The sequence below is a fragment of the Rhinolophus sinicus genome, chromosome 9 (assembly GCF_057876585.1).
Source record: "Rhinolophus sinicus isolate RSI-liver-muscle chromosome 9, RSI-T2T, whole genome shotgun sequence".
Classification (NCBI taxonomy): Eukaryota; Metazoa; Chordata; class Mammalia; order Chiroptera; family Rhinolophidae; genus Rhinolophus; species Rhinolophus sinicus.
Window position 1 is genome coordinate 21,479,134 of NC_142509.1, and position 21,639 is coordinate 21,500,772.

General features: G+C 50.9%; 1 protein-coding gene across 2 annotated transcripts; it reads left to right on the top strand.

The window, feature by feature from the left end:
- Window positions 1–7,419: 7,419 nt before the first annotated feature.
- Window positions 7,420–20,152, top strand: LOC109453399 (SEC14-like protein 4). Of its 2 annotated transcripts, none has more exons than XM_019743064.3 (12): window positions 7,420–7,565; window positions 10,210–10,285; window positions 11,682–11,725; window positions 12,038–12,097; window positions 12,226–12,414; window positions 13,771–13,866; window positions 14,138–14,198; window positions 15,153–15,236; window positions 15,564–15,670; window positions 15,742–15,881; window positions 15,972–16,141; window positions 17,274–20,152. In XM_019743064.3, the coding sequence occupies exons 1-12, from the start codon at window positions 7,512–7,514 to the stop codon at window positions 17,411–17,413; spliced, it is 1,221 nt and encodes a 406-aa protein (XP_019598623.3). In that variant the 5' UTR covers window positions 7,420–7,511; the 3' UTR covers window positions 17,414–20,152. The 2 variants fall into 2 exon arrangements, with proteins under 2 accessions (XP_019598623.3, XP_019598624.2); XM_019743065.3 differs by having other exon boundaries at window positions 7,486–7,565; window positions 11,983–12,097.
- The last annotated feature ends 1,487 nt before the right edge of the window (window positions 20,153–21,639 follow it).

Sequence of the window (21,639 nt, forward strand, 5' to 3'; positions counted from 1 at the left end):
ACATTGGGTCATAAGGTGGAGGGAGAGGGAGGAACTGTGGCAAAAGCTTTTGTTATGGTTTCCACAGGAAGGAATGGGTGAGGCAGGGGAAGTCGGACTAGGATTGGCTAATCTGAATAATTTCAGCAGGCTCTGGGGCACAAGGGCTGTCCCTGGTTGTCTAGCACCTGGCCCTAGGGTGACAAGGGCAGAGGAGTAGTGGCCCAGAGTATGGGAGCTTGATGCAGGAGGTGGTCAGAGTGTGGGTTCTGTATTAGTTGGTTTGTATTCAAAAAGCACACTCATAGACAAGTTGTTTACAATCTCTAGGAATTGGCTATTCCTGGGAGGGGCAGTACCTCCAGATATCAAAGCATCAGAATATAGAAAATAAAAGACGTGGTTAATACAATTACCCAGCAAGCAGCTCTGCAGTTGCCACTCTGAACTGAAATTCAATGTCACAACTTTCCCTATCTAGAAAGAATTTGTGACGCTTGTTTCTGTTTTACGCACACATGATGCCTTCCCAGTATTAGGGCGTCTGAGAATTTGTTCACTCTCGGGTCTCCATCCAAGCTCCTGATTAAGATTTCAGACCCAGCCTCACTCTGAGCCCCAGAGGCCCCATAACCCCATTAGCTTGACCCTGACCTGGGTCTGGCCCCTGGGTCTGGCTGTGCCATCAGCAGAGATTCTGCCTAAGCATCCACTATTTACATGCATTGTCCAGCTTACTGTCAATGTGGTAGTCCCAGAAGACAGCCAAACTACTTCCCTAATTGACCACTTTGCTGGAAATCCTGTCCAAACGTGGAAATCCTATCTAAACATGGAAATGTGGACACTCAACAGGTCTTACCCTTGGTGACCCCACGTAGGCTCCCAGGGCTCACTGCTTTCATTTTTAAGGGTTTACCATCCACCCCTACTCAACAATCTATTCCAAACTTTTGATAACAAGTTTACACAGCTGATTCCAAAATCCATTGGCTGGCTCCTCTCATCCTCCATGATTCTGGCATGTTCTCCTGCACAGATGGTACCATGGATCTGGGGTGGGGGGTGCTGGAGAAATGCCCCATAGGCTGTAGTCCAGTGGGCTAGAGGAGGGCACCAGGGAACCGCTCTGACCCTTTGGCCCCATGGTCTGCCCCTCCCACCCACCACCGTATCCACTTCAACATCTTTGCTACACGCTCCCCGGGAACAGGCTAAAGGCTAGAGCCAGGCTAGATAATGGTAGTGTCCACAGCTGACCCCACCTGCCTCCTCTTCCACTATCTGCCCACTCAAAGCCTCCACTCCAGGCTCACCTCCCCTGCTCCAGACAGAGGTGAGGCTCTGACCTGCCCTTGCTCACTGTCTGCTCCTCCCCAGTTCTCTCCCACAGCCACCATGGATTTATGCAATACCCTCCTGACCAGTATCCCTGCTTTGAACTTCTGCTGTCTTCCCCATTCTTCACACGTGGCCCAGAGTTATCTTCCTGGCACAGGTAGACTCACACCGGTCCCTTCCTCTAAAACCTTCAAAAGTTCCCTATCCCTGGAAGGCATGTCCCAAAGTCCCCAGAACAGCCTGAAGTTCCTTCATGACGTGACTCCAATCTTTCTGAGCCCCCTGCCCCCATAGCATCTCTCTTCCCTCTTATTCTGTGAGTTTCTCTGGGCAGTTGCCTCTGCCTAAAGAAACTCCACGTCTTCCTTCCATTCCTACCTTAGAAGCCCAGCTCAAATATCATCTCCTCTGGGGGACATTCCGTGGATGCCCTAGAGCGGTGCGCTTGCTAAGGCCTCTACTATAACAGTCTATCTTCAGGGAGCCAGGGCAGGTAGTGTAAAGGATCCAGGCCTTGAGGGTAGACAGATAAGCATTCAAACCCTGGCTCTAGCTTTTATCAGCCTCTGAAGCTCAGAGCATATGCGTACAGTGGTGAGCTCAGCAACTATGGCCCATGTCTTCATGTGAAAGGGGTGAGTCAAACAGTTCAAGTAAGCAATGTCTAATGAGAGTAATACTCACAAAAGGGGAGTAGGGTTCTGTTGGAGCATTTAACTGGGGGATCAGAGATGGTAAAGATGCACTAACTAGGCAGTGCACAAGGAGAAGGTGAGGAAATGGTGTTTAAGTCAGAGAGAATAGCATGTGCAAAGGCCCCGTGGTAGGAGGGAGCAACAAGGGGAGATAGATCGCTCCACAAACTCCCCACCTGATGCTCTGTGGCATGGGAAGGTCAGGGACCTCCTGGCTTTTGTAGAGGAAGAAAGACAGAAATTCAGCTGTGGCCCCAGACCTCGAATCCCCCTTTTCCCCTGGTCCTAGCTAGGTCTTTGGGGTCATGGGTCAGTCTCCCCTTGTCCACTCCTCTCTCCCAGGCCCTTGTGACCATCTCTCTTCCTAGAGAGCAGAATACAGGGGGGATGTGGCCACACCAGGTCCTTCCTTTCCCTGGGGTCACCCTGAGTTAATGGAGGGAGCCAAGGAAACCCTCCAAAAGCTGCCCTAGAGCCTAATCTCTACCACCTAGGCAGGCCTACGCATGAAGCCACCCTGCCCTTGGCATCTGTGTCAAGCAGACACTTCTTCCCAACCTCTCCAAATCCTATGTATTTGGAGGAGAATCCAGTGGCATCTGTCCATCCTAGACGTCTGCGGGATGGGACTGATTTAGCCATAATGTGCGGACAGTGTGGGCAGGGGCTTCTGCAGAGCCTAACTGCACCCCAATAATGGAGATGCCATTCACCCCACCAAGTTTCCTTTAGCTGGCAGCTTATAGGCTTGAACTAGGACTGCAAGCCGGACACCTGTGGCCATGGAGCGATGCCAAGAGTTTTGGGGGCACCTGAAAGATGGGAGGGAGAGACACTGCAGTGAGTGGGCAGGAGGTGTGAACTTAGTGTTACGTACCATGGCAACACATCATTGCAGTCCAGCTTCTCCGCCCACACGCCAGGGGGCACCAAAAGAATGCGCCACCTTTTGGATTGCAGGAGGAGACAGGCACACCCTGGAAGAGAGGAGTCATCTGTCTGCCAAACCCCTGGCACCCAGGTGTTTAGAACGAAAGTCCTCCACACCCAGCAATAACTGAAGTTTGAGCAAGCGGCAGTGTACTGCAGGCTCAGGGGAGGACATCTGCTCTGTGTCGGAAAGACAGGGACCTCAGGGTGACCTGGATCCACGGAGCTGGGCAGGCAGAAAGACATGACATGGTGAGCAGCTGGCCGTGCACCACCCTGCCTGGATTCCAGTCCTGGCTTTGTGCTTGCTGACTGTGAAACCTCAGGAGGCTCCTTAACTTCACATTCCTGGTCCAAAAACAGGGATAATAATTGTGCCTCCCTCAGAATGTGTCCGAAATATTAAATGAGCTAACACTACACTGCCTGATATGGCAAACGTTGACCACCTGTATTAGTTTGCTAAGACTGCATAATAAGGTACCCCAGACTGAGTGGCTCCAACTACAGAACGTATTCACTCACTATTCGGGAGGCTAGCAGTCCAAGACCAAGGTGTCAGTCAGCAGGCATGGTCCTTTCTAAGGGCGATGAGGAAAAATCTGTTCCGCGCCTCTCCCCTAGGTTCTGATGATTTGCTGGCAATCTTTGGTGTTCCTGGGCTTGTAGAAGCATCACCTCAAACTCTGCCTTCATCTTCACATAACGTTGTCCCTGTGCGTGTGTCTGTTTCCAAATTTCCCCCTTTAATAAGGACACCAGTCATATTGGATTAGAGGCATACCTTATTCCACTTTGACCTCATCTTAACTAATTACTTCTGCAAAGACCCTGTGTGGGGGCAGAGCCCCAAAAAGTAGTTTCCAGGCTCTCGGCCTCACATAGACAGGTGCTGGCTCAGGTAGTAAATGGCCATCAACTGTGATTGCATGGCCATCAGCTGTGGCTAGTTGGCCGTCAGCTGTAACCAGTGAGCCATTGGCCACTAATATAACTGCTGTGGCTATGCTAACAGAGAGAGAGAGAAAAGAATGGGGGCTAGCAAGAAGATGGCTGCTGGGCTGGCAAGTGTGGATGGCGGTTTGCGGACAGTGTGGATCCAGCCTCCAGTGAGAGTATAGTGCCACCAGAGAGAATATAGTGGTATGACTCCCCTACCTATGGCTCCGTGGGTGTTCCTTTTTGGCCTCACCATATCCTGCGTTCTTGTATGGGGAGCGGGAGCAGAGACCCCGCAGGCCTCCCTGCACGACAAATGGCGCAGCGAGCAGGGTCTCCCGCATGACACCCTGTTTCCAAGTAAGGCCACATTCTTAAGTGCTGGGGTTTAGGACTTCAACATCTGAATGTGGGGGCAGGGACACAATTCAACCCATAACACCACATGTGGCTATTTGAGCATTTGAAATGTGGCTAGTCGGAATTGAAATGTGCTAGTATGCTACATGCACACTGGATTTCAAAGAGCTGATACAAAAATAAAAAGAATGCAAGATATCTCACTATGAATTATTAATTTATCTCATTTATTGGTCACATTGATCACATGTTGAAATGATATTTTGGGTACATTATGTTAAATAAAATATATTATTCAAACAAAATTTTTATGTGCCTGCTGGAGAATTTCAAGTTACCTGTGTGGCTCCCACTACCTGTCTGTTGGACAGCACTGAGCTAATATTTACAAAACCCTTAGACCAGGGCCTGGCCCATAGAAAATACATTTAAGTGCTGGTTAAATAAAGTTAACTTGTGACGTGTGACATTTTAAAAATATCACTTTTCCTACTCCACTGGAGAAAGTTGGGGATAAATTTCTTTTCTCGTGTGGCCCTTCTTTTGTTGAGTGGATTTTGTTTTACATTTCAGAAGCATATGGCACATGTAATGTTGTCCTATCTTTTACAAATTGTTTCCTTTGATTTTTTTTCCCATGTGTTTTATAAACTCTTTATCAACCACATTAAGCATCATGGTTTCCTGAAAAAATATTTCCAAGTTTCCTGTTAATAATGCACAAACACAGAGGGTAAGGGGGGTGGGGGGTGGGAGATGAGGATAAGGGGGATCAAATATATGGTGATGGAAGGAGAACTGACTCTGGGTGGTGAACACACAATGGGATTTATAGATGATGTAATACAGAATTGTACACCTGAAATCTATGTAATTTTACTAACAATTGTCACCCCAATAAATTTAAAAAATAAATAAATAAATAAATAAAATAATGCACAAACAACATTAAGCTGAAAATATTTTCTGTTAGTTAGGATGATTGGGCAAAGTTGTAAACTACTGAAGGATCCTAATGCATATTGTCAAATAGTTTTCTAGAAAAGCTGAACCAATTTCTAGTCCTGCCAGCAATGTCTGAATGTCTCCATTTCACCAACTTCTAACTAACTAACTCTATTATTTTTTAAAGGCTTTGTGTATGTTTGTTTTGTTGCTATAATAATTTGGTGGAGGAAAAAAGTATCTCATTATTTATATGCACATTTCTTTGATGATCTGGAGGCTGAGCATTTACCCACTTGATTGCATTCCTCTTCTGATAATTGGTGTTTTGAGTCTTTTGTCCTTTTTTTAGTGTCTTACTATTTTTCTTATCAATTTGCACACGTTCTTTAAAAGATATCAGTTTTTGTACATTTTATTTTTCCCAACTTCACATCAGCAATGACTGACTTAATGCCTTACAACTGATTGTCCCTTTGTGATTTCTGTCATTGCTTTTAGGCACAGACTGTGCCCTTCCAGAGATGTGGTGTCACTTTTACTTTCTTTTAGCTTTTTGTAATCTCTCTCTCTCTCTCTCTCTCTCTCTCTCTCTCTCTCTCTCTCTCTTTCTCTCTCACTCAGATTTAAAGTCTAGGACAGCACTGTCCAAATGAAATAGAATGCAAGCTGCAAATTTGAGTCACACCCATAATGTAAAATTTTCTGGTAGCTGCGTTTTTAAAAATTAAAAGAATAGAGCACAGAAAATGTTTAGGGTAGTGACACTATTCTGTATGATACAGCAAGATACCACGATGGTGAACACAGGTCATTATGCAGTTGTACAAACCCATAGAATATACAACACCAGGAGCGAACCTACCGTAAACTATGGGCTTTGGGTGACAATGACGTCGGTTCATGAGTTCTAACAAATGTACCCCTCTGGTGTGTGTGGTCCATAGTGGGGCAGGCTGTGTGTGGGGGTGGGGGGTATATGAGAGCTCTCTATGCTTTCTGCTCAATTTTGCTGTGAATCTAAAACTGCCCCCAAAAATAAAGTTTATTAATTTGAGAAATTCTAAATTATAAAAAAGTAAAACAAATGGGTGAAATTCATTTTAACAATATATCTTATTGACCCAATATACCCCAAAACATTATCATTTCAACATGTCATTAATATAAGAAATGAATGAATGGAATCTATTTAATTTTTTGGGTATTAGGCCTTTGAACTTTGGTGTGTATTTTGCACTTACAGCACATCTCCATTTTCCCTAGTGACAGCCAAATTCCCAAAGCTCAATAGCAACACGTGGCTTGTGGCCACCAGGCCGGTCAGCGCTGGCCTTGAACTTCATTTGAGCCCAAGGGAGGGCAGAGGGGAAAGGTTCTGGTGGCCTGATTTACCTCCCCGTTTACCTTTACCTCCCATTTGCTCCTCTCTCTGGAAAATTCCTGCCGAACCAATTTGAGTTTTCTCACCTTCCCCAGTGACCTTTGCCTGACTCTTGGATGCCATCCTGGACACCTGTGTCAGCCACCCAACACTCTTTGGCCTCCCAACCCCTCCATCACTCCACCCAGGGCTTCCCCACTGCCACCTCCCTCTCCTTGGCCTTTGGGCTGTGGATCCTACCCAGTAGCTCACAAGGGAGCCATTCCTGGATCTCTACCCCTGTGGCTTGCTGCTCCAGTGACAGCCTCAAAAGCAATGATTATGAAACAATATTCCTACCAGCCAACACTTGCCGGGTATGCAATGCCAGGCAGAACCATGGCTGATTATCTTATCTAATCCTCCAGACCATCTTGAAGCCTGGAATCCTCTTGCACATAAGGGCTCTCCTATCAGTTAGTGGACACTAACAGGGTGCAGCCTGTGTTCAAAGTCAGGGGAGGAAGGTTGGGGGCCCCTTGGGAATAAAGTCCTGAGGACCACCTAGAAGGTGGAACCAAGTTTATAAAAAGTTCCTCCGTTTTGCTGGAAGGGGATCTTGGTGTTCCCTGAAACTTGCCCAAGTGTCCTTTACACCCAACCCCTTCACTGTTACGCAGAACCTGTTGTAGGAGCCCCTGGGATGGGGGGGTGGGGGTGCCTGCTTCCCCCAACTGAAATCTGTGCTCTGGGAGGGAAAGTGGCACCTCCTTGCCCCAGGTAGGGTGCGTCTTGGCGACTGGCCTTGGCAAAAACCCCAGAGGGGAGGAGAGCCCGGCAGGACAGGGCGGGGTGAAGCTAGCCCTCTCCCATCGGGGCGGGACAAACATCTGACGTGCCCGGCAAAACCAGGAGCCCATGAGCACCACGAGAGGCAAAGCCAGGCACCCACGGGCACCATGAGCGGCAGAGTCGGGGACCTGAGCTCCCAGCAGCAGGAGTCGCTGGCCAGGGTGAGGGGCTTCATGGGTGGGGAGGCTTGTGGAGGGGCCGAGCAGCCTGACGCTGCCCTCCTGGGCTGGAGCCTCTATCTTAAGACTGAAGAGGGACCCTGGAGAGTGCCTGTGTGCAGTTGCGGAGGCAGCTGTGTATAGAACACCCGACAGGAGTCCTTCTCTGGGGAAATCCAGCTTTTCACTCCTGCACGCTCCAGGCCCTTGTTCTCTGGTTGTGGGGAGAGGCGGGTGGGTGACCTGGCGCTGCCATCCATCTGGCTTCTGAGAAGCTTTGGGCAGACAGACTCCCAGCTCTCCTGCCGAGATTGCAACACATTTGTTTGGTTTCTCTTTGGGCCTGTTGTCAATGTTTTCATTAAAGGGAGATGGAGAAGTTTTTGGTGATTTCAAGACAGTACTGAAAGCCACACCTAGAAGTGTCAGGGCCATGGGGAAGGGCGAGCGTACCCAAGTCTTAGGTGCCACAGCGTTAATTCGATTTGCAGATGGCCAGGACAGTAAACTGGGACTTCAGGGTGGGGGATGGGGGTGGGTCACAGTCCTGCCTCACACTTTTGACCTGTGAAAGGGCAGCTTCAGACTTCTGGACAATGAGTTCTTTTTAGGCTCCTAACCTGGGGAAGACCTAAGGGTGCTCCAGGGAGGAATGAGAACCCCTGGTGAAGGGGGGTGGGGGGACCTGGGTGAATTCCTAGTGAACGAGAGAAGGGTCTCAGATGAATGATGGGGTCCCTGGTGAATTCCCAGGTAAAAGAGAAGGTTCCAGAAGCAGAGGGTCCCCAGATGAGGAGGGGTCCTCAGGTGAAGGAAAGAAGGTCGCCTGGTGAACCATCCCCTCCCCACTGGCAATGGCCTCAGAGATGCCCCAGATACTAGGCTCCTAGGAGGGACTGGACACCTGGCCTGTGGGGGTGAATTATGATGGAGGTGCCTGTGGGCCAAAGAGCTTTAAACAATGTAAAAAGAGTTTATTCTTCTTTTTACCACTATTTAAAAGAAATGAATGCTATTTTTAAAACTAGGGAAAAAGAGAAAAGTAGGAAGGGGGAAAGGCCACTGATAGTCCCAGAGGTCTAGTCCCTGGGAGCATTTCCTTCCCGCTTTTTCCTAAGTCTTGACCTCCTGTGGTCACACTGCCAGATGCTCCTTTCTCCACATGGCATCATCCTGAGGTAAGTTTTTCCTCCAAGTTGCTCCAGACCCTTCCCAGCACCTGCTCAGTGGCTTTCTCTTAGTTGATTGACATGTGCTCCAAGGGTGGAGTGGCCTTGAGATTGGAAGACGGGGACTCCTCCTGGCCTTGGAACTTCCTTACTCTGTTCCTGGGGAAGACCCCCTCCCCTTCGCCCCCTCCTCCCCAGCCTCAATTCCTTCATCTGCAAAGCAGGGATATGACTTCTGCCCCTCCTGCTTCAGGTTCAAAGGAGGGAATCTGGTATTGGGGGGGAGGGGGGCTGAGTGGTGCAGAGTTATTGTTTCTCAGGTAGTGTCCGTCCCCTCCCCCCTCACCCCCAGAAAAAACTTCCTCAGGAGCCCAGAGGTTACAGCTGGTCAATGTGAAAGAAGCCCCATTCCAGGTGTCTGTCCCAACTGGGGATTGTTATAGCAGTTGTCGTTGCTTGTGTTGTTAACACGGCAGATGTTTAAGTTGATTATTTATTTTTAATTGTGTGAGCAATACATGAATACATTCTTATTTTAAACATCATTATGGTGCTAAAGCTTGTTTGATGGGTGGCCGTCAAGACAGCTCCTATGGCTCCGCTGGCACCTGTTTCTAATCCCAAATTCTCAGTCACAGATTTCCCCAGCACACCCAGCCCTCCAGGCCTCACCTTCCGTTCCCTTCATCCTTATGGGAGTGGGGTCTTCTCTCTACGTCAAACCTGAGCCTCGGTTCCAAACCCAAATTCCTAGCGGCTTCCCCAAACTCTGCCAGTAGGAAAAGTTACCGCCAGCAGATCAGCTGCCCTCCTTCCCTCAGCCCCAACAGGGCCCCAATGAGGCAGCCCTGACCTCTCTTTCAGTCCCTACCTGCTGACCTTTCCTTTGGATTATTTCCACAAAGATTCCATTGTCCAGGACTCTGGGAAGTCCACTTTTGCTGAGTGCCCACATTTATGTGGCACCTGCTGCAAGCCAGGCCTGATGCTAAGTGCTTTACCTGCCCAAGTTCTTTTGATTGGCACAAGTTTATCCTTATTCCCACTTCGCAGATGAGGAAACTGAGGTTCAGAGAGGTTAAGTAACTTGCTTCCAAATCCAGACCTGCAAGATGCAGTATCAGGGGCAACGTTCCCCAAATGCTCTGGTTGGCCTGCATGAAATTCACCAGAGATCTGGGCAAAAAATAGGGATGGCAGGGCCCCACCTCAGACCTATAGAATGAGGGTCTTGGGAGGCAGAGATCCTCCAAAGTTTGAGAAGGACTCAACTCTTCCTACCATGGTGGGCTGGGGGGTGCCCCATTCCCAGGTGGCAAAACGGCCCAGGCAGCTGCTGCTAACTGAGCAGTCCCTCACCTGCAGGGTCCCTGGGCAGGGCTGACTGGCTGACTAAGGGTGGGACGAGTTGGGGATGGAACTGGAGGCCGGGGGATCATGGGAGCCCTCTGACAATCATATTTCCCACCCCCACCCAGTTCCGGGCTAGCCTCCAGGACCTGCTGCCTACCATGCCCAAAGCTGATGACTACTTCCTCCTGCGCTGGCTGCGAGGTAAGGCTGGCAGGGGCGGAGGTTTCTCTAGAGAAGGTGTGGGAGATTTGGGGAGACAGTGCCACAGAGTAGTAAAGAATGCGAGCTCTGGAATCAGTCCATTTTGTGTTAGAATCTAAACTCCCCTTCAAATCGGCGTGGCACAAAATCTCCGCTGAGCCTCAATTTCTTAATCCACCTGAGGCCACCTCCCCACCAACTGTTGTGAGTGTTAAAGTAGAGGGTGTAATGCCTGGCATCAGGTGGGCACAGGGTCAACGTGAGGTTAGTGTTAAAGTAGAGGGTATAATGCCTGGCATTAGGTGGGCACAGGGTCAACATGAGGTTAGAGTTAACACCTGGGAAGTTCTCAGGGTGACAGGCCTGGCCTGACCTTGAGTCAGATATTGCTGAACATGGTCTTCAGGACCTGCCTTTGGGTCTATCTCCGGTGCCTTGAAGACAAGCTGTGTTGTCCCCTTAGAGAATCTGGCACCAAGCAGGTGCCCAGCAAACACTTCAGGAAGTGGATGGACTAGAGAAGTAGCTTCTAGGAATTGCTGTAACAGTGTAAAATTATTATAATAACAGAAACCACCTCAGGGCTCAGGGAAAATTCACTTCAACTCAGCACACCCTATGGAATGAACTTTGAACTTGATAATCAAGGCAGAGCTGGTGGCCTTGGTGGGTTTTTTCTGGAGGTATCTCATGATCAAGGCAGAGGAAGCCTGATAGCATCTCAGGCCCCTTCCATTTGTAAATCTCTGATCCTGGATCTGATTGAAGGCCCATCACTACACTAATGCCTCAGTGAACCAATGAGCAAAAATCATGGCATTTCTAAAACAGAGTACCATGTATTCAATGAAAGTGCATTTATTTCTTCAAAATAAGTAATCACACCAATGGCTACTGTTTACTGAGAACTTACTGTGAGCCAGGTAACATGCCAAACACTTTATACACTTTGTCTCATGTTGTTTTTTTTAATAACTTTGAAAAAGATATTATTCCCATTTAACAGATTAAAAAACCTAAGGCTCAGAGAAGGTAAGTGACTTGCTCAAAGTTGCACAGCAAGTAAAAGGACAAAACTAGAATTCAAGCCCAAGTATGCCTGACTCCTCACTACCCTTAACACTGAGGGGCTCTCTGCTCCCAGTGGGACGTCAAATATCACAAGCTAAACCAACCTCTGCGTTTTAAAAGGCTTGGAAACTGAAATCAAGGCCTCTCCAAAGTCATCTAGAGAATTAAAGATCACTGCATTTTAACAAACTTTCCAGACGCCCAGTATATTCTTGGCGTGTCAGGAAAAGTCTTGGGACAACCCATTATTTCCTCATGAGCTTCCAGAGAACGGCTCGTTCTAGATCTGGCCTCAAGCCTCCTCTTACCTTGACTCTTCTTGCAGCTCAGAACTTTGACCTGAAGAAATCCGAGGACATGCTCCGGAAGGTAAGCCCTCATTCTCATCGGCATCCTGCCTTCCACAGGCTGTTCCCCAGGAATTAGAGACCAAGAGTGGGGACCCTTACTCTGTCCCATTGTCATGTTTCTTCTTTCTTCCTCCTCGGATCCTTTCTGCTTCAGACCCGGGTTCCCACAGCTCTCCTCCTGGCATCCCCACCCCCAGTTCCATGTCAGTAGAAGCTGGGGATGCTCTGGCAGGATCTTGCTGACTGTGAGTGAGAGACCTGGCCTGATGTCCCCAGGTGCCCTCAAGGCTTTTGGGGCAGGCAGCCTTCAGATCCTGCTGTGTCTCCACAGCACATGGAGTTCCGGAAGCAACAGGACCTGGACAACATCCTCACATGGCAGACCTCAGAGGTGAGCGCCACTCAGCATCCTCTAGGCCATCTGATTCCCCCCACTTCACTGCCCCCAACCATGTCCAGCCACCTGACGGAGCAGGGACATGGCCCGGTGGGCTGGTTTGAATCAGTACCTCACCCCAGGTGGTCCAGCTGTATGACGCAGGTGGTCTGTGCGGCTACGACTATGAAGGCTGCCCCGTGTGGTTCGACTTGGTCGGCGCCCTGGACCCCAAGGGTCTCCTCCTGTCAGCTTCCAAGCAGGAACTGATCCGGAAGCGCATCCAGGGCTTTGAACTGCTTTTGAAGGAGTGTGAGCTACAGAGTCAGAAGGTGAGTGACTGGCACAGGGGATCCTGTCCCTGCTTCCCCCCAGCCCAGCACTCCAGGCTCTCCTGGGACATGGCTTCTCCTCCAGTCACCCATCCACAAACACCTAACATGTGCATGACACTCTCTGCTGGCATGAGCCTAGAGTCACTAAAGCCCTTTCCCCGCTGACCTTGGGTGCAGTGAACGCTCTCATTCTGTTCCCTGGTAACCCTGGGAACAGGGAAAGGTCAGCTTTACTTATGAAAAAGACATCCACTGATTGTAAATTGCATAACTGTAAACACCTGATGGGGGAGCCATTGCTTTGGGTGTCCCTGAGAGCAGTGACCCTGGAAACTGGGCACATCCCTTGTGGGTCCCTAGAAGCTACTATGGAGCTGCTTAAAAAAAAAGATTCAGTTCTGTGGGACATGGGGCTTCTAAGCCATGAGGGACCCACACCCACCTTTGCAGATCTCCTCCTTGCCCCTAACTCTGTGTTTTCTGGCCTGTGTCCTTCAGAGTGAATCTAATGCCCTGTTGGTTTGAGTCTAAGTATATAATGAGCCTAAGGAGAGGACTCCCAGGGGGAACTGTTATGTCACTGTGGGATGATTTGACGAACGGCTGACTCCACATGACATGGACAGAGCCTGTGTACCCAGCAACTGGCACAGCCCTAAACACAAAGGACCTCCACAGAGATTTGTGGCAGGCATGAGAGACTTGTAAAGCACTGTGTTTAGTTCCTGGTTTGAATAGATGTGTGTCTCTCAAACAAGATGGCTGATATTATAGGGTCAAAGCAGCGTCTTCCACGGCATGGATGTTCCCAACTGGAGCCAATGATTATGGTGATGAAGATACTACTAACAATATCTGCTAATATTCACTGGGGACTAGCCACGTGCCAGGCACATGGGCTCATTGAGTCCTTACAGCAATTCTATTAGAGCCTGGAATTATCCCCATTTTACAAAAAAAATGAAGGCCCAGAGGGGTAAAAAACCCACCCAAGACCACACAGCCTGCCAGCATAGCTCTGGCTTGCACACAGCTGTGTGACTACAGACACTGGCTGACGTAGTATAGTACTGTACAGAATGATGTCCACTGGACAACCACGGATGTCTTTAATTCCACAGGTAACTAATTCCAGGCAATAGTGTTGAAAAAATAGTGTGATAAGGGCCACCGTGCCAGGGCTCCAATGCGGCATCTTGTCAGAGCTTAGATGGGTCCAATCTATTTGGAAAACACTGTGGGCCGCCAGGGGTGGGGGTGGCAGGAAGGTGGGAGTGGTGCCCAGGCTTCTCTAGCCAGGATCTTCCCACTAGAGCTGTTGTCTGACCTATAGACCTGTTCTGTCCCATGCAGCTGGGCAGGAAGATCGAGATGGTAGTAATGGTGTTTGACTTGGAGGGGCTGAGCCTGAAACACCTGTGGAAGCCAGCTGTGGAGGTCTACCAACAGGTAAGGTCAGAGCTGGCTCAAGGAGAGTAGGCAGCCACTGCCCACACCAGTTTCCGATTCATGGAGGACGGAGGATACCCCCCAGGGGGCCCGTAGAGCAGCCAGTGAAGCTGGCTCAGGATACCACCTCCGAGGAGGAAGTGTATCACAGGAGATGGGGTGGGTCAGGGAATAGCGGGGCAGAGGGCTCATCTCCACACCCTCAGAGGCCACCAACTCCAGGCAGGGATGTGGGAGCGTGGCCTAGACCAGACTCTTCTTAACTCCACAGTATTTTGCCCTCGTGGAAGCAAATTATCCTGAGACGATAAAGCATTTACTTGTTGTTCGAGGTGAGGATGACTGGTGGGGGGAGGAGTGGGAATGTGGGGGGACAGTGGGTAAGCCACTGAGTTCAAGGCTTCTCCAAGCATCTTTTGTGAAGAATGTTTTTTTGTTTGTTTGTTTGTGTTTGCTTGTTTTTAGCTCAGTCCTTCATAGACTGATACTTTTGGAATATACAAAAGCATGTGCAGCAATGTCAAATAAGTTATAAGTTTCTAAATGCTTACTATTATTTTCTTTACTTATCTGAGTGTGGGCTGGTAACAGATGGTCCATGGACCACATAGGTTGGTGGGCACACTTTGAGCAGGAATGGTCCCTGTCTGTGACAGGGGCATAGCGAAGGGGTCCCTGCACGTGCTCCAGGTCAGATGGTCTGGTTTCCAATCCAGCTAGCTCTGTGACTTTGAGCAAATCTATTGAACCTCGCTGAGTCTCAGTTTTCCCATTCCATGAAATGGAGATGTAATGGCACCTTCTCATAAGACAGCTGTGAGGTTAAATGAGACAGTCTGTGGAGAAGGCGTAGCACAGAGCCTGGCCCACAGAAAGCTCCCAGTAAGCATGAACAATTCAGATGGGCCATGAGGTCTAATGCAGATGCCCCACGGACTTGCACTCAAGAGGATTCCAAGTCAACCTGGGAAAAACTGGAGAGTGGAAAGGAAGAGGCACCACTGGGGAATCCACACTGCCAAAACCCTATAGCTGAGCAGGGGAGGCAACCATTTATTGAGACTCAGGCACTGTGCCAAGTATTATGGATATAGTGTTTAATTTAATCTCCATTTTATAGTTCACAGCACTAAGACTCAGAGAGGGTGAGTAACTAGCTGAAGGTCACACAGCAGGAGGTGGCAGAATCTAGATCTGCCTAGCTCCTGTGCAGCCCGTGCCCTTGGGCATGACTTCATCCAAGTCCTGTCTGGCTTGGCTTCCCAAGGGAGTTTCATGTGTTTCAGCCCCCAGGCTGTTCCCTGTGGCCTTCAACTTGGTCAAGTCCTTCTTGACTGAAGTGACTCAAAAGAAGATAGTCATTCTAGGAGGTGAGTGACTTGGCCTGCTGGCTGTGTCCATCTCCCCATCTGCCTAGGAATCAGAAGTCAGAGCTCAAGGCCCCATTTTTCCCTGGTTCATCTTCTTTATTGAGATGCTGACCTTGGCTTGACATGTGTCAGCCTTTGTCCACTCAGGCAAGGTTTTGGGCCCTATATCCGAACCTGAATGGCTATGTAAATCTCTTGGGTACTCTCAGGAGTAGGCACCCAGGGAGCAAGCCAAAAACACATCAGATCCCCTCCCAGGGCTTGGCTCCCTCTGCCTTCTGGCAGCCTTCCTGAGTCCCAGCAGAGCCCTCACTGTTACTCCCACAGGCAACTGGAAGCAGGAGCTATCAAAGTTCATCAGCCCCGACCAGATACCCATGGAGTATGGGGGGACCATGACTGACCCCGATGGCAACCCCAAGTGCCTGACCAAGGTACAGGGTGTCCAGCAGTCGGGGAGGGAGAGGCGATGGCCATGGTCCCACTCACTCACCCTCACCCACAGATCAGCTACGGGGGCGAGGTGCCCAAGAGCTACTACCTGCACAACCAGGTGAAGGTGCAGTATGAGCACACGGCGACCGTGGGCCGCGGCTCCTCCCTGCAGGTGGATAACGAGATCCTGTTCCCAGGCTGCGTGCTCAGGTAGGGATGGTGGCCACTCACCCCTGGGCACAGCTGGGAGGGGTCCGGAGCCCAAGCAGGTGGTCATCAGAAGGGCCCTGTCCCCTGCAGGTGGCAGTTTGCATCAGATGGAGCAGACATCGGCTTTGGGGTTTTCCTGAAGACCAAGCAGGGGGAGCGGCAGCGGGTAGGGGACATGACAGAGGTGCTGTCCAGCCAGCGCTACAACGCCCACATGGTGCCAGAGGATGGGAGCCTCACCTGCCACAAGCCTGGCGTCTGTAAGAGCTGCAGGGTTCACTGGAGTTGTTTTCTTCCTCCTGGCAGAGAAATGAGCTGACGTGTGTTTTCAGTCTGGCTTCTCTCTTTCCCCTCTACTTCCAGCTCTCAGGGAGGGCATGGGGGTCTGTGCATGCTCCTAGATCCCATGGGTGCCACGGGCATTGGCTTGGGGTGTTGGATCTGACGAGTGGCCCTCGGTATGCGTACAAGGGCAGAGACACATTGTGGAAAGCAAGACTCACAGCCTGGGGCTGCGGATTCAGCTCCTAGGAAGCCCCTACACTGGGCTGGACAGGTATAAAACAACCATGGTCTTAGCTTCAAGGGTCCCAGCCTGCCCAGGTGCGTGGACCACCCCACTCTGGGCATCCTGAAGAGATGAGTCTTCCAGGTGTTTGTCCTTCCTTCCCCGGCTACCCAGACCAAATATAGTTTGGTCAGTGTGACGAGAAACAGCACTGCCCAGCAAATCTGCGGACCTCCCTTCTTTACCGGGAAGGGAGCTAGAAGAAGGGGGACCCGCGCTTGATTTCCTCTGGAGAAGGAGAACAAATTTTACTAATGCTTACTGATACAGCTCCAGTTCACCTTTGTGGAAAGGGAGAATTAGGAGAGTGGAGACAGAAACTGGATGACTCAACACGTCCCAGAGTCCACATTGGACCTTGGCATTGAAGGACATGCCTTCTACGAAAGGCTTGATGAAAACATGGTTTAATGGAGCTCAGCCCTCTCCTCTGGGGAAAGCAGAGCTCTTCTCTAGGTTGGAGCATCAAGATAAGGGAATCCCAGTCCCTGCCCTCCCTTGCTCTGTAATCAGTGGAAAGTCGTATCACCCTCTCTAAGCCTCATCCATGTAATGGGGGTGACAGTACCTTCCATGGGCTGCCTTGCGGCTTCAGGGAGTTATGAGTGCTGATGTAATGCCTGGCACCTAGAAGGGGCTGAGGCCTGCTGGGGGGTGTTATTATTCCTTTAGTGAACACAGGCATCATCCAAAGAGATGGCTGTGGGCAATGGGCTGGGGACGGGACAGTGGCTGACCCTCCAGCCTCACCCACAGTCCTGGGAGGCACCAGGTGTGCAGATGGGCCGTACTCGAGTTGCCTGATTCCTTCTCCGTCCTTGTAGATGTCCTGCGCTTTGACAACACCTACAGCCTGATACACGCCAAGAAGATCAGCTATACTGTGGAGGTGTTGCTCCCCGACAAGGCCGCTGAGGAGAAGATTCAGGGTCTTGAGGCAACAGGATCGTCTCCAGCACAATGAAGACGCTGGCCGCCTCTGTGTCCGTGCTCTCCAATTCCCTTAGCACCCCACTCCCTTGCCCCTCCTCTCCCAGGGAGGGAGGCGACCTCAGAGATCACTCACCCCATATCGCCATCTCAGCTCCTCATGGGCCCACCTGGCACAGTAGCCAAGCAGGAAGGAGACACCCAGTGCATAAGCCACACAGAGGATTCAGACAAGCATCTTATTCCCTGGTCACAGAGAACGAGAATGAGAACCCTGAGGATGGACCAGCATCCACTGAGGAAGGGTCCTGACTGCAGAAGCTGCCCTGTATCCCTCCTGACAAGGTCCACCTGTCCCAAGACTCACCCATGCCTGGTATCCCGGTTTGGGGGCACATACCAGGAGTGCCAAAAAATGTATACCAATTGACACTTTGGTCAACGTTGCTCAAGCAGTAGTTCGCCGTCATCAGAAGTGTCTGGATGCTGATGGTAACCACTTTGAGCACCTCTTGTAATTGCAGAAGTCAAACGTGACTTGTATTCCTCTTTTGTTATCGGTCCATATTGAGTATTACAATTTTAATAGTTTTTCCTTTCTTAAAATGTGTATACAATTTTTTGGGCACCCTCAGTACATGAGCCCTCGGCCTTGCAGGGAGCACAGCGTCAGGCCCTAAGAGCAGGGAGGCCTCATTCTCTGCGTGTAACTGGAGCAAGGTGGACCGTGCTGGTGTGTGGAGAGTGGAGCTGCCGTCCCACGGTGCTCGTCTTAGTCTCTGACTTTCTTCTTGGAGAACCATCCAGCTTTTCCTCCACCTTTGTGTCTCCCCGAGGCGGCAGCTGAAGGTCGGCTGCCAACCCTACCATGTGACCCAGCAACTGGCCAGTGATGGCATCTATTTCTCCAAAGCTGGCTCTCCTTGTGCCCACAGCCCACAGTCAGGACTGTCACCTGCTTTGCTGGGTGGCCTGCACCCAACAGAGCAGAACTTGCCCTGGAATGAGCTGAGGAAGCCGCCAAGCTGGGTGTGGCTCTGCGGGTTGATTCCAGGTGGAAAGGAAGCTATTGAAGGGGGCCTGTGAGCGCAGGCTGTGCTACCCTTCCCCTCACCACCCTGCCCCCTGCCTTCTGTCTGGCCAAGCCAGTGGCCTGACCGCAGGGTGGCTTGGCCCCTGGCCCTGGATCCCTGCCCACGAGCTCCTTGTTTGTCCTCTGTACTGCTGTCTCAGAGGGCAAAGGAATGCTGTCTATCCAGTTGATGTCTCCTGGAATGAGTGGTCCAATGTCCCTATAAAAAGGGTTCTCCCTGCAAAGCATTAGCATTCTGGCTGCCAAGGCCCTATCCAGAGACTGGGAGCCTCAGCAGACTCACTGTCCAGCCAGAAGCTGGACTCCGGCCTTTTTCCTGCCCTCAGATTCTGTGATTTCATTTTCTCCAGTTCATAAGTGGTGTCTCAAACTCCCAGGACCTATTTTTGGCAAGAAAATTATAAGCCTTGGGAAGGTAGGAGTCTTCAGGTGAGCTACTTGAGGTCCTTGGGGCCTCCAGCCCCTCCATCTGTGGCAGCTGTATCGTTCATGGTTTAGCACAGAGTCTGAAAAACAGCTCTGATGCTATCAAAAGTAAACTAACTAAATGAAACAAAATGCCAAAAGCCAGTGCCTTGAGGCACTCTTGGTCCAGAAGAGTGAGTAGTTTGGCAAGAAAAAAAAAAATTGTGCCAATATCAAGAAGGCAGTCTGGGGCTGTCAGGCAAAATTCACAGGACACCCCCTGTCCCAGGGCTGCTTCCATATCACAGATGTGGCAGGCTTTCCCACCACCCATGTGGCGCTGTGTGGTCACCCTCCATACGGCCTCCCCAGGCAGAGCCCTCTGATGCCCTGAGGTGTCCCAGAGCCACCTTCCCACTGCCCTTGGCAGGCTATGGAGGGTGTGACCAACTGGGGTTGGGAAGACCCAGTGCCAGGTTTCACTGGGCCCACCTGTTGTAATGACAGAGCCTTCGTGCCCTCTGCTTAAGAACAGGGGTTTCATGGACTTGAACCCTGACCCTGGTCTTTCTAACCATCCACATCTGATTTTCCACCATCAGCACAGCCTCATCTGGTTGCCTTGAAAGTACTAAGGGCGGGGGGGGGAGGGGGGGGCGGCCCGGTGGCTCGGGGAGCTGGAGCACCGTGCTCCCAAGCTGTGCCATCCACGAGAGCGGGGCTGCCGTGAGCAGCAGGAGGCTGGTGTGAGCCACCGAAGAAACAGCCCAGGGAGGGGCTGTCTTGCCCCAAGTTTGTTTCTTTGTTCATGCAATTATTCATCAATTTTTAATGAGTATCTGTCTAGTACCAGGCACTGCAGGCCCTGGGGATACTAGGGACCCTGGTCCGACCAGGCTCTGCTAGCAGTAAGGTCACCTGTATTGAGAGAAGTGACTCTGATGATCTATTATTGAGTGGCATGTCGTCACCACATGTGCTTGGAGGGGCAGGAGCCAAATTCTGGGGGAGCATCCGGCAAAGAAACCCAGACGTGTTTGCCCAAGGAAGGGGCCCCTGAAAGAAGAACAACAGCATGTGTGGGGGTGACCATGTGCGAGCAAGCCTTCCAGACAGGCATGGGGCAAGGGTGGCTGTGGGGTGTTTGAGGCTGGAGGAAAGCCAGGAGGGCGCTGGGTGACACTGGTAACAGCTGGCTGATGTTTACTACTTCTTTGTGAAAAACTGTGCACACTTAGTTGTTAATAAAGCTGTTTTATAAAGCAGGTTACAAAACAGTCTGTTGTTTGTCAGGAAAGAATGGCAAAATCTTGGCAGGAGGCCACAGATCAAAACTCTTGCTCAAAATGAGGTGTTTAGAAATACCCAGGCTTTATCTGTCCAGAGGAATGGAGGCTGGGCCACTACTTCCTGGTCCATTTCCTCACTGGAAAGACCCCAGATATTCCAAAGGAGGCAGGGGGGATTAAAGGAAACCTATATGGGTGTTTTGAGGGCAGTTGGAAAGTTTCCCTGCCCCTAAATCTCCACCCAAGTCCAGCTCACCTTTCACGAGACAGGCTGGAGGGAGACACCACTGTGTCTCCCTCCAGCGCCCAGAGCCGGTCTTTACCAGAGCCCCATGGCACAGCACTCCACAGTTTGCACATCCCCTTTATATGCAACCCTGAAGCAGACAGATTATAGCCCCATTTTTCAGGCCAGGAAACCGAGGCTCACAATAGGGAGTGCCTTAACCAAAGGCTCAGTGTCCAATGGCAGAGGTAGAGACAGCACCCAGGTTTGCTGCCAGTGGTGTCCCTACCCTGCCACTCAGGAAAAAAGAGGGCAAATGGGCCCCGCTAGGGAGTGCCAGGCTGAGACAGGTGGCACACTGTGGGTCAGAGCAAGGTAGTAGCTTCCTGGGGTGAGGGGAGGGCCCAGAGTCTGGAGAACGTTGCTTGGGCATCTGTGTCTTTCAGTGAGATGTGACAGTACCAGCTCCCCTGCACACCTACTGTGTGCCAGGCCTGAGCTGAAGAAGGAAACATCATCCCCGGTTTACAGATGAGGAGAGCGAGGCTCATGGCAGAAAGTGAGCTGTCACATCCCACAACAAAGAGGAGGTCAGACGTGAATCTGGACCCATCGTCTATCCAGATAGCATGCGAGCTTAATGAGCACATTCGGTGGCCGGTGGCCGGGCTTCACACTTGGTGACTTCACAGAGGAGGCACAGAATCAGGAGGCGAGGCTGCTGTGCCAGGCCTGAGCGGAGTGGCCCTCGGGTGACCTCCATCTTCAACCACCAGGGGACGCCATTGGGCCAACCATCCCTCTGTGCCCCATGGAAGCATAAACAGGGCTCCCAGCTTCCAGCTCCAAAAGGGCAGCTTTGCAGGGTTGAGGCCCTGATACGCCAAGTCCACCAGGCCCAGGCTCTTTGTGGGGCCGTCTAGTGTGACAGAAAGAGCTGGTCCAACCTGGGTTCAGATCCTGGCTCTGCAGTTTGCTGGCTTGCTTTCTGAATACCCCTGAACCCCATCTTCCTCCCCCAGGCCACAGCCTCAATCAGGGCCTCCACCTTGGATTGTTAGAAAGGAGTCCATGAGTCCCACTGCGCCCATCCTACCCCCTCCGGTCCTGACTCCACAGGGCAGCCAGAAAAATCTTTCTGAAATGAAAATCTGATCACACCACACCCTGCATAAGCTTTTCAGCGGCTCCCCATTTCCCCCAGGGAAAGGCCAGTCTCATTGGTGGCTTACAAGGCCTTCTGTGAC